Consider the following 13,041-nt stretch of genomic DNA (forward strand, 5'->3'; position numbering starts at 1 on the left):
GAGCGCGACGCTTGGGCTCGATGAGCCCACATCCCTCAATGCCGCGGACACACGATACGACATGGCACCGCGTGCGGAAGTCGAAGTTGTGCTCTGCCCGTGAGCGGATAAAAATAAATAAAGTCAGCTTTGAATTTAAACCGAAGAGTTAATTAGCCTTGGGTTAAGGCTATAACTACTCTTGAAGTAAGCGGATTGCGATCCGCTAAACTCGTTCTTGTTCTGAGTATAGAACGAGAGGTCGGTGACCTAACTTACGCTCCCTCAAATTGCAAAGCTACGGCAGCCGGCTGCAGTGTTTATATCTTTATTGGCTTTCTGTTTTGGAAATTGGGTAAATTACAAATATGATCCTTTTAAAATTGTGTGTCCACTCCAAGTTCACCGTCCAGAGCAAAAAATCTCCATGTCATGCACAAACGCCATCGCTGTAACAAGAATATTTACACGACGCGATTTAGCCTGCTACTGCTAGAGGATGGTGAGGTATTCCTCGATGTACGTAACTTTTTGCTTTGAGAAGCAGTCGCAATGGTACAAATGTATGAAAAGTAACGATATACTTGTACTACCAACAGGACCACAGTGCATGTCGATACCTAGAGCCACATACTTTCACACACCGCAAAGTGTTTGGACGAATCAAGGTTTGCACTCGTGGATTGTTCTTCGTGCCGCTCGATCTTCAATTGCCAATACTGCGCTTTCCGTATCGGTGCATGTCAGCTGAACCCGTGGCTGAGTGTTTCTTACAAGCTCCATTAATCTTTGAAAGGATTGATGAGTCAAACGATAGGTCACTTGTATACGTAACATTTCAGACCAAACAGGTGATTGAAATGCGAGAGCGAGGTACCGATCATCCATATAGATATAGAGATACGACGGAAGGATTGGACAGTACTAGCTCCAGCGATTCTCTAAGCAATAGTAGCAGTAGCAGTCTAAATGGAGATCGACCGGCCAAGTACATCTTTACATTGCAGCATGTAGCGTACGAGGCGTTTCTAGCAAGTATCCACGTCTTGTTTGAAGTTTCGAATTTACCACGACAAATGCTTATCCATTCAGAGGAAGCGACTTTACTTGCGCCGATCTTAGCTCCGAGAATGACAGACAAATTTGATTCAAGCCTAATTATCGATTATCGAGAGAAATTGCTGATGACAAACGGTTGTGTAGTGGATCGAATTGAGCCGCTTCTTAAATTTCCTGGCTGTTTGATGTTGACAAACCTGCGGTTGTACTTTCAACCAGCACAGCTAAATAATATCTTCGATCCGGTATCGAAGTGGGATTACACAAGTATTGATCAAGTTTATAAACGTCGCTATCTGCTACAGCAGATTGGTCTGGAAATTTATTTGCGAAATAAAGACAGCATTTTTTTTTCCTTTCAATCAGCAAAAGAACGGGATAACTTTTACGCTCTCATAATAAGCCAACCAGAGCTCCAACGTTGCCGTCGAAAAGATCTGCAGAGTATGATGCAAAAATGGCAAAATCGAGAGCTCTCAAATTTTGAATATCTGCAATTTTTAAACAATGCGTCTGGCCGAACGTGTAACGATTTGACGCAATATCCGGTTTTTCCCTGGATACTACGGGACTATACAAGCTCTAATCTAGATCTCAACGATTCGGATGCTTATCGAGACCTTTCCAAACCCATTGGAGCGCTTAATGAAGAGCGACTGAAGTATTTAAAAGCAAGATACGATATGATGCCTTATGGTGAAAAAGCTGAAGGAATGCCGCCACCTTTTTTATATGGAACTCATTATTCTACTCCTGGCTACGTGCTCTACTTCTTGGTCCGTAAAGTGCCAGAGTACATGCTATGCTTGCAAGGTGGGAAGTTTGATGCACCAGATCGTCTATTTCGTAGTATTAAAAGTACTTGGGATGGTTGTTTGTCCAATCATACCGATGTGAAGGAACTGATTCCTGAATTTTTTGACACTTCACTTCAAGCAGACGAATGGCTGCAAAATATTAAGCATCTTGATCTGGGATTGACGCAGAGTTTTGATCGCGTGGATGACGTGGAACTTCCGCCATGGGCACATGGAAGTCCGAGAGAGTTTGTCAGATTAAACCGCGCTGCACTTGAAAGTGACTACGTGTCGGATCATTTGCACTGTTGGATTGACTTAATCTTTGGCTATAAGCAACAAGGTGATGAAGCTCTCAAGGCCAATAATTGTACGTGCAGTTTGCCTTTTTGTTATATGCCATTATAATTGGCCTGCAACGAAATCGCCTGACTGATGTTGCTGCTTTTGTAGTATTTTACTATTTATCGTATGAGGGTTCAGTCGATCTAGAGGCGATCGACGATCCTGTGCAGAAACGCTCACTCGAGTCACAGATCCAGGAGTTTGGCCAAACGCCAAAGCAACTCTTTTCTTCACCTCATCCATCACGAAATGAAGGTAAAGGAAGAGTGGAAGTTGCTACCCTTGACTTGTTGCTATCTCCCAGGATATTAGTACCTCAAGTTCACCGAATATTGAATTCTGTCGACAATATTGTGAATTTTCGTCCTGCTCATCAAAAGGTGATGACAGCAAGTGTATTTGAAGAATACACAGACTCAGAAGATGAAATGGAGAATGTAATTTCGTGTCATGATAAAAGAAATTGTTGTTGGTATAGCCTCAATTGTTTTCAAAGTGTGTGTAGCCGTCTTCCAACCGTTTTCAATAGACTATCTACTCAATTGTGGGGAAACCACCTTACATCAGGCAAGCCGTTAAAGAATTGGCGATGGAAATTTCGACTTCGATCTAAGTATTCTTTAGCTACAACATGGAGTTGGAAGCAAACATCGTCGTGTCGATTGCACAGAGGAGAAGTAACCAGTATCATTCTCACCAAAGACAACTCGAGTTTTTTTACAACGAGCAAGGATAAATCACTAAAGCTTGTCTCGACTCAGAATACGGCCGTTATTCGAAATGTGTCAGGCGAATATGCTTTGTCCTGTTGTGATCTTTCTCCAGATGAGAGTATCTTATTTGTCGGATCCTGGGACAATAGCGTATACATGCATTCGGTATCGAGTGGAGTAGTACTGGACAAGGTGTTGGCGCACTCGGATGGCATTTCAGCCATTTGTGTTCTACAAGACCGTTTTTTCACTAGCTCCTGGGACTCAAGTATCAAACTCTGGCGCTACACATCACAATTTATCGTCACAACGCCGATTCGAACCTTTTTCGATTGTGAAGAGTCCGTACTGTGTTTGGATGTCAGTCGTGACGGTCGTTTTGGTGCAGCAGGCACTCGAAATGGATCTGTTTTTCTATTTGATCTTTACGCAGTAATACTTCACCATCAAGTTCAAGCAAGCTCTTCATTTGGAGGTGGCATCTCGTCTATTACCTTCGCTCAAGACAACAAATCGTACGTCTGTGTGACTGTGCAGAACCAATTATTGCAGTATAATCTTCGTGGTGAATTGCTCTGGAGCATGGACATTCAAACAACAGGTCAAGTGCGAAGTTTCGACAGTGATGGCACTTATGCAGTGGGAGGCACTACGTCTGGCAAGATTCTGTTTTGGAAGATGCATGAACATGCAGGCACTGAAGTCGTTTGCGAGATTCCACAAGCTCATGATGCTTGTATCACCTCTTTGACTGTCAGTACTTCAGGTTCAGTGCTTGTGTCTGGCGCTGTTGACGGGTCGATTAATGTCTGGAACCTGTTGAAAAAGGCACCTTTATCTCAAACAAAAGCTTGCAATCTTTCAAATCGTAAAGTGATGTTTGATTATGGCTCCATTCAAACAAGTAGCTCCATTCTTCCGTCTTTCCAGACGAAGAAAACATCAAGTTACACGAACTTGTACATTTCCAACTATACATCTCAATTCGCGGAAGCCGAGTACTATCTAGAATATTAACTTTTCTTCTTGTAAAATATGTATATCACACATTGTATTATAATTTTTATATTAAGCTCAAATATCATTTAACTTTTTAATCCATTGGATATGGAAGAATCGCTATACGATGAATTTGGTAACTACATTGGTCCGGAGCTACATAGTAGCGAGGATGAGTCATCATCTACCTCAGACAGTAATCCAGCAAGTGATAACGAGAGTGAAGAAGCAGTTAATGAAGCAGAACATCAAGTGAATGCTCTTGCGCTTCACAATGAAGAAGACAACGCGATCGTGCTTCATGAGGACAAACAGTATTATCCCGATGCTAGCGAAGTCTATGGTGACGCTGAGATGCTTGTAATGGAGGAAGATGCACAAGAAATTGAAAAACCAATTATTGAGCCTGTAAAAACGAAAAACTTTTCCGTATTGGAGCAGAAAACCCCACGCACAACATATTCGACTGAATTTCTGACTAGTTTGATGAATCATCCTCAACTTATTCGACACGTGGCTATACTAGGAGATCTTCACCATGGCAAGACATTATTTACTGATCTTTTGGTGCAGCAGACACATGTAGATAAGTGGAATCCTGCACTCGAGAAACGATATACGGACACGAGGAAGGACGAGCAGGAACGTAAAGTGTCGATCAAGAGCACACCTGTGTCTCTTGTGCTGCCAACATCCAAGGGTAAACATTTCTTACTGAATGTTCTGGACTGTCCTGGTCACGTGAATTTCTCGGACGAATCGACGGCGGCGTTGCAAGTAGCAGACGGCGCGGTGCTTGTCGTTGATGCGATTGAAGGCGTCATGATGAATGTAAGGTGACTTGCTGAGAAATCAGATGATCTGATGAAGTGACTTAATTCTTTATCTATTTGGGCAGACGGAACGACTGGTTAAAGCAGCACTTAGAGCCAATGTAGCCATTGTGCTCGTACTAAATAAGGTGGACCGACTTATCATTGAACTCAAGTTACCACCTGCAGATGCATACTTCAAATTGCTGCATACAATCGAAGAGATTAATGCAGTCATTATAGCTAACACACCGGCCGATCAAGAGAAGCAGCGCGTGTCACCAGAGCTAGGTAATGTCTGCTTTGCTTCAGGACAACATGGATGGAGCTTTACGCTTGAATCCTTTGCACAAATTTACGCTGAAACGTACCCAAGTGTTCCTGCGTCAGAGTTGGCGGCAAGATTTTGGGGTGACAAGTACTTTAATCCGCAGACGCGAACTTTTACCAAGAAATCGGTGGGTTTCTGTTTTTTTGATGCGTATGTCTCAATCTCATCGTATTATGGCTTGATGTTGTAGCCCTATCCTGGTGCATTGCGATCTTTCGTTCAGTTTGTGCTCGAACCGCTGTACAAAATGTATTCCAAGGTGCTGGATGGTGACCCAAAAGAACTATCGGCTACACTGCGTGCTATGGGCTTGCGCTTGCGAAAAGAAGAGCTCAACTTGAATCCGCGTCCGTTGCTTAAGCTCGTACTAGGCAAATTTTTCGGCACTGTTACTGCGGGTTTTATGGATATGGTTGTCAAATACGTTCCGTCACCGCTTTTGACTGCCAAATCCAAACTGGAAAATCTTTATACTGGAAACCAGTCGTCGGAAATGGCCGTCGTCCGTGGCATTCAGTCGTGTGACCCCAAAGCACCGCTGATGGTGAACATTGTCAAGTTGTACTCATCGCCGGACGGTACTACATTTAGCGCATTCGGCCGTATCTATTCTGGTGAGGTATGCGAAACCAAAGATGTCAAGGTCTTAGGCGAAGCGTACAGTACCGATGATGATGAAGACATGTGTACCCGGACAATTGAAAGCGTCTGTATTGCACAGGGTCGCTACAAAATTCAGGTGAATCGTATTCCGGCTGGCAACTGGGTGTTGCTGGAAGGAGTCGATGCATCAATCACGAAAAGTGCCACTATTACAGATGCAGACGAACAAATATTGCAAGATGAAGAAGTAGGCATCTTTCGACCTATTCACATCGCTTTTAATATGACTGCTGTGATGAAGCTCGCAGTTGAGCCTTTAAATCCGGCAGAATTGCCCAAAATGCTGGAAGGTTTGCGAAAAGTCAGTAAGAGCTACCCACTTGTACGAACAAAGGTAGAAGAGAGCGGCGAACATGTGATCTTGTGTACAGGTGAACTCGCAGCTGACTGTATTCTGCACGATTTGCGACGAATGTATGCTGAGATTGAGATCAAAGTGGCTGATCCCGTCGTAGCCTTTTGTGAAACGGTAATCGAAACATCTGCTGTGCAGTGTTTTGCAGAGACACCTAATCAGAAGAATAAGATCTCAATGATTGCAGAACCTCTTGACGCAGGTTTAGCACAGGACATTGAGGCTGGTGCGATTAATTTGGACATGGATACGAAACAAGTCGCAAATTTTTTTCAAACTCGGTACAAATGGGACGTTCTCGCTGCTCGTTCTGTTTGGGCATTTGGTCCCGAAAGCAATGGACCAAACGTTTTGCTTGACGATACACTGGCTACAGAAGTGGACAAATCTTCGTTAAATATGATTAAGAACAGCATTGTCCAGGGATTCCAATGGAGCTGTCGTGAAGGTCCGTTGTGCGATGAACCGATTCGCAATACAAAATTTAAGATTCTAGACGCTACTATTGCGTCCGAGCCAATTCACCGTGGTGGTGGACAGGTGATTCCTACAGCACGTCGTGTAGCCTACTCGGCTTTTCTCACAGCGACTCCGCGAATGTTAGAGCCCATGTATGCACTTGAAATTCAGTGTCCCGCTGACACAGTGTCCTCATTATATCAGGTCTTAAGTCGTCGACGTGGTCATATTACGCACGATGCTCCAAAGGCTGGCTCTCCGTTGTACACAGTTCGTGGATTTGTGCCGGTAATCGAGTCATTTGGACTCGAGACAGACCTACGCGTTTTCACGCAAGGTCAAGCTTTTCTGTCGCAAGTATTCGACCATTGGGCGGTCGTGCCTGGTGATCCATTGGACACGAATGTCGTGCTACGTCCTCTCGAACCAGCTCCAGTAAATGATTTAGCTCGCGAATTTATGGTCAAGACTCGACGTCGCAAAGGATTAAGTGAAGACGTGAACGTTAGCAGGTATTTTGACGAGCCTATGCTGCGTGAGCTGGCAAGACACGAAGTGGAGCTGCAACATCTCATTTAAATTGGACAAGGTAGCGACACACTGTAGTATGCTATTATGTTCCCTGCAGTCTTTACACACGACAGTCGGCCTGTTTATTAATCATGCATCAAAGAACAATTTGAACAATCTAAAAAGTTCGCCCACTGAGTGCATCGTAGTACTCAACAATTATCATTTTCCAATCCGGTGCTACAGACACGTTCTTTACTGACAACCAAGAGTACAAGTCTTTGCATCTTTCCATTTTGCTCGGTACTACACAAGACCACACAAGACCACCCTCAAGTGTTCTACAATCCACTAGCATCGCCTGCATCAACGCTCTCTTCTTCTAAAAGACTTTCCACATGACAATTACCACGCTCAAGAATTTATTTTAAGTCCTCTCGGGCATACCAAAATAATTGGCCCAGCACCGATCGCAGCGACATGACGACTCCCTGATGGAATTGGTTGGGTCAGTTTAGGGTCTTTGCGTTTTTCTCCCTCATTCCTTTCCTCACGACACACGTCAACATCCTCATATCTTCAAACCACCTTCAATACCTGTTTCGGCCAAGTCTCTTTTGTAAACACTCACCATCTCCCAGCAACAATGCTTTCCTTTGTACATTCAGATGTTTTTTTAGCATCCTGCTAGAATTCAAACGAGTATCATGGCAAAGTACTGAGGCTGATAAGGATGATAACGCTTCAAATTGGAGAGGTACGTGGAACACATATTTAACATGGTAAAGCGGAGATATTCGTATTATTTTAAGAGACTTCATTATTTTGCAATTTCACTTTTAGTGATGTAAAAGCAAAAAAAACATGTTTCTTGAAATGATTTCTGTTTTACTCATGAATGTTGCGTACGAATCCATCTTTTGTGCGTTGTCAACGCATATTCGTAGCGTGGAAGCGTTTTTCTTAGTAAGATGCACGGTACCTTTGTTGCAAACTCTGCATGTCGATGAATGCAATCGGCGAAAAAATGTCGTAGGACGAGCAACTCGTAATCCTCCTCGGAAGTTTGCCAGTCGATTACGACCAAATGACCAAAATTATTGAGAACATGGGAAATATGTAATTGTTTCAAGCGAAGGAGATGATTCGTCGCAAATACGACAGCAATACTCGGAAGGAGAGCAACGAAATTGCTCTAAATGCCACGCGCGAGCGTGAGTTCAAGAACAAGGGTGCCCGACCTAAAGGTCGATGGGCAAAGCCAAAACGATCATGTCAATTCTGCAAGAAGACCAACCATAGTGCACAAGATTTCTGGTCCAATCCGGCAAATAAAAGACAGTCCAATAAAGAGCAAGCGATCTCCGTTTCGGAGCACTATTCAAAGGTTGGATATTGGACAGTGATACAAGTAGCCACATGCGCCCATTTCAAGACGAGCTCAAGGAAATTCGTCCACTCAGCTCGCCAATCGCCATTTCAGTTGCAAATGGTGGCAAGATCATGGCAGCCGGAGTCGGGACAATTCGAGCGACATTGAAGAACAAGGCACCAATCCGGATCGAAAACGTTTAATACGTTCCAGATTTGGACCGAAAATTGCTTTCGATTTCGGCCCTATCACCGAAAGAACTTAAAGTCTTTTTTGGCAACAAGAGTTGCACGATCAAGAATGGTCAAGACATCGTGACGAAGATTCCCCAAACTGGGAAGTTGGTCGTGTTGGATTGTATTCCATCAGAAACAGCGAACATGAGTGAAGAGGCTGGTGTATAAAAAAAACCAGTTGGTGCAAGCGTCTGGCATGCCCAATTGGGACACTTACCGACAAAGAAGCTGAAAAACATCGAAGATCAAGTAAACAGTTTCAAAGTCAAGAATCCCTATGAAGATGATGTCGAACACGACGAAATCTGTGAAGGATGTGTGACTAATAAGTCCACAGTTAAGCCATCTCCAAAATCGGGATATGGCCAAGTCAAGACGAAATCCCTCCTTCAATCGCCCACAGCGACGATATGGGTCCAATGGAGACCACATCTCAATGGGGAGCAAGATACGTCGTGACATTTATCGACAATTTTCCAAGATTCGTGGTGGCGCTCTTCATTATGCACAAGTCTGAAGTAGTTGATCAGTTCATTGATTATATATTAATGATAGAAAATCAGCTCAATGCCATTATCGAGTGTATTCGCACAGACAATGGTAGCGAATGTATCAACAAACGATTCAATGGAATCTGTCGCAAGTCGGGAATCATCCAACGATCCAAGATTCCGTATTCGCCACAACAAAATGGGCTAGCGAAACGGATGAACCGAACGATCACGGAACGTGCACGATCGATGTTAAATCACTTGCACGTGGACAAGCAATTTTGGGCGGAAGCGACGAACACGGCAAGGTTTATTATGAACCGAATCCCGTGCGCAGCCCATCCAAGTAAATCTCCGTACGTAATTTGTTTGAGACGGAAACCCGATCTTGCAAATTTGCGTGTTTTCGGAGCCCAAGGTTTTGCACATGTTGATAAGGCCTAACGATCCATGTTAGGCAAGGAAGCTCTCGATGCATTTTCCTCTGTCTCTCGGATAAGTCAAGAGTTTTCGAGTTTGGAACCTCGAATCCAAGAGAGTAGAAATACTCGCTCAGCAGGTCCATAGGGACCCTCGGTACAGCGACACAAGCTACGTTGCTAAACGAACAGTGACGGTGTCACTCAACCGCGCGTCCAGCACCTCAGCATAGAGCTGGCTTACCAGCTTGGAGCTCTCCCTCCTCCTTCTCAGCATAGCTGTGATCCATTGGCTCAGCTATGCTATTAGTAGGAAAACGCCGCTTCGACTGAAGTAACGCACGTCAGTGCCCATTCTCACGCTCGAACCTAGAGCTTGGAAGAAGATGGCGCCACGCGCTGTTGCTCGTTCTAAAGCATGGCGGACGCCATAGCCATTCCGGCCTCTCTCACCCAGAGCAGGAGTTTCTTTTCATCTTTACTCTCAAAGGTCGTAACGCTCACCATGATAATCATCGACGGTGGTGTCATGGACGCAGTCGATGCTGACATCTTCTCTAGGTGCTCTAACAGAGTATTTTCATAGCTCGAAAATGCCTCTTGGCGCGCGCCCATCAGTTCAGGTCCTTGCAATCGAGGTATTGTACGCCCTCAGAGCCAAGCAGAGACATCAGCTTTTTAAGCCCATCCTGCATGCCCTGGGATAAATTAGAGAGGTTCTCCATTCTCACAGAGGATCAGATGTAGCGAGTCAGGTATAGAATAACTACAAGTGCTGCCAAGTGCAGCGGGGCTGTCGTAGCTCTTTCGCTTAAGGATACTAAGGTGAGATCACCGAACTTCGTTCCATACTTAGAACCAGTACGAGTGTGGCGAATCGCAGTCCGCTACTCGAAGAGTAACTACAACCCTGGCCCAAGCCAAATATACTCTTCCATACAAAGTGTGAGCTGTGTTTCTTGGTTTTTTTGCAGCAAAGCCGCTTATATTTCAATGTATAGATATTCTCAATTAAAAAGTAAAACCTCATTATACTGCATAACTGCCGGCAGTCTAGCCACGTACTGACTTCTTGTTAAGGTTAAGCCACACCATTTAGTGACTAAATAGACTTGTGTAATTCACACCCTTGCATGGTCACACCGTCTTGTGTAATTCACATCCTTGTATGGTCACACCATCTTGTGTGACACACCCCTTCTACCAGGGTACGTGTAACCCCGTTACAGAGCTCAAAAACTCTACAACTCCCCAAAATGCAATCGCAGTTTTGGTCCTAACAGTGAAGAATATGCCTGCATGGTTTGATGTCTTAAGTCACTTTAGTTGGCAGCTACTGTGTTCCCACACTCGCCACGATTTGGCCAGCGATGTAGCGTGGATGTAGCATGATCATGCCTCCGGGTCTATAAAAAACTGTATTTGCGTTACTCATAAAAGTGTATATTTGCAATAAGTCCTTCCTTTCATAAGAGCCAAGCGCAGCCCACGTTGAGCGGCAACAGCATATTACGTCTCACCCGTTTTACAAAATGTTTCCTTAGCTCCACTTTTCGTTTAAGCTTGTCATTGTTTCATGATAATTCGCATTTGTGCGCGAATCGTTCATGTTTACTTTATTCAAAAAATGCTGTGCTTCCTCATGCTTGCAAAAGCACTGCTTTGTATGCACCGCTCACTCCTGTAAATGCCTATTATTCGGGATTGGATAACGTAAGGGTATGTTGACGTTTGCTGACTAGATATATTAGCTGGTATGTTCACCATTATTATTAAGGACTTGTGTCTGGGAGCGCGACCTGATGTGTGGCAGTGAAACCAAATAAGGACGAAATAGCTCTCAACTTTTTGTCGTAAATGAACCGCGAGATGTGTTACAGCGTGGCGTATAAGGTAGAATCCTCGTAACTTATGTCGCAGTACAAAATTTACACAAATATGAAGTGCGGGTCTTTATTGTTTAACCAGGTGCTATTCTCTGCTGCATTTGGCGGCAACTGAAGTCGTTTGAGCGAATTCTAAATACCCCAAATTGTGCACACAAAAGGTTGAATGGACAGTCATAAAAATGAGCGTGAAACTTCCCCAAAGTGCAAAAGCTGTACCGATACTGATAGTAAGCAGTTACATTCCATGGATCAATGTCTACGGTCGCTGCAATTCGCAGCGCCGTGCACGTGTTATTCGCAATATTGTGGCGGCTTGTACTAGATCGTACCTATTACTATCAGCCAAACGTAGATCCATATTCGCAATGAGCCAACACGTTTTGGTGAGTGATATGCCTTTATTGCAGCGTAGTTAGAAAAACTTAACCTTTCAGATAAAGTGTATACATTAAACCGACAATAACTCCGTTCCAAACTAGTTTATAGGTCAGTGATATCTCCGGACAAAATGGAAAGACGAACAGGCAGAACGGCTCTCAGTATAATGAATGTTCTTTTGGTGCAAATATATAATGCAGTTACACTTAATTCACGTTTCGCTCATGTGTTACTGTGCATTCTCATAAGCTCCAATATCGATATTGGTGGTGATGGAATACCATAAATGACCATACCGGGCAGGTACACATGAGCTGCCAGCCACACGTTGGAAAGTATTATGGTAAAATGTAGAACGTATATTTATCGGTGGCATGAGTTGCGTTAAAATTTAAACACGAGTATTCTTGAAGCAGCAGTGCTGACTAGACACCTTATTACAGCAGAGACCCTCAATTCCGTTCTTGGTAGGAGTGGTCACATTCAACCTTTGTGCGATTGTTAATGCGGACTCTTTGAGTCAAAGCTTCCTCTATGCAAAGTGCTAGGCAAATTCGTAGTGGTTTAGGCGACGACTTGTACATCTGAACTGGGAGTGATATTTACTAAGACAGTGTAGTGTGTATGCAAGCTGGTTGAAGCACACCATCATCCAGACTTGAGTTTCAAATACAGTAAACACACAAAAGCATTCCATCATGAAAGGCATAGCCAAAAGTTACAGCAATGAAGCAAACCGGAATAGCGAGTGACGTGGTTGGAAATTAAGATGCAACACGGGCGGCACTCAACTAGGGTGTAATCCTTCTAACTTCAACTCAATTTGCAGTCAGCGTCCAGGAACTATGAAGTGCCATTCATTTGGAGTTTGTATACTATATAAGCTTCTTCATATTTGGCGCCCCATTGCAAAGAACCCCCTTCAACGGTTTTCCTGGTGTACCTTCTTAGACCACTAGAGGTAAAAAAAATCTATCTGGAATGGTTGCGCGATGAAGCTTACTCGTTTAAAGTAACATTTTAGTAGATCATCGTAGATGTTGTTGCTGGAACGTCCGGTCATAATATTTTCTCTTGTGTACTCCGTCCAACAAGTTAAATCAAACAAAGTGATAAAGATGTTGCCTCCATCTAAATTACGATGTGTCAAGCGTTATAATACGAGACAAGCATCGTATTTACGTCAATCGACGGATAGAGCTTACGTAGAATCAATTAAAGTACGTACCATTCG

At 43.8% G+C, this 13,041-nt stretch overlaps 3 protein-coding genes across 3 annotated transcripts; all 3 read left to right on the plus strand.

Annotated features, from left to right (window-relative positions):
- Positions 1-411: 411 nt before the first annotated feature.
- PHALS_10528 (Lysosomal trafficking regulator LYST and related BEACH and WD40 repeat proteins) lies at positions 412-3,910 on the plus strand (the record flags this gene model as incomplete). Its single annotated transcript, XM_024725967.1, has 3 exons — positions 412-498; positions 579-2,205; positions 2,289-3,910. 3 exons carry the CDS (start codon positions 412-414, stop codon positions 3,908-3,910), a joined length of 3,336 nt encoding a protein of 1,111 aa, XP_024576691.1.
- A 90-nt stretch (positions 3,911-4,000) lies between these two features.
- Positions 4,001-7,091, plus strand: PHALS_10529 (116 kda u5 small nuclear ribonucleoprotein component-like; the record flags this gene model as incomplete). Its single annotated transcript, XM_024725968.1, has 3 exons — positions 4,001-4,723; positions 4,791-5,162; positions 5,226-7,091. The coding sequence occupies 3 exons, from the start codon at positions 4,001-4,003 to the stop codon at positions 7,089-7,091; spliced, it is 2,961 nt and encodes a 986-aa protein (XP_024576692.1).
- Positions 7,092-11,592: 4,501 nt separating this feature from the next.
- On the plus strand, positions 11,593-11,845 carry PHALS_10530 (uncharacterized protein; the record flags this gene model as incomplete). Its single annotated transcript, XM_024725969.1, has 2 exons — positions 11,593-11,630; positions 11,665-11,845. 2 exons carry the CDS (start codon positions 11,593-11,595, stop codon positions 11,843-11,845), a joined length of 219 nt encoding a protein of 72 aa, XP_024576693.1.
- Between the last annotated feature and the right edge of the window lie 1,196 nt (positions 11,846-13,041).

This window comes from Plasmopara halstedii (assembly GCF_900000015.1).
Source record: "Plasmopara halstedii genome assembly, contig: Scaffold_474, whole genome shotgun sequence".
NCBI classification, from domain to species: domain Eukaryota; phylum Oomycota; class Peronosporomycetes; order Peronosporales; family Peronosporaceae; genus Plasmopara; species Plasmopara halstedii.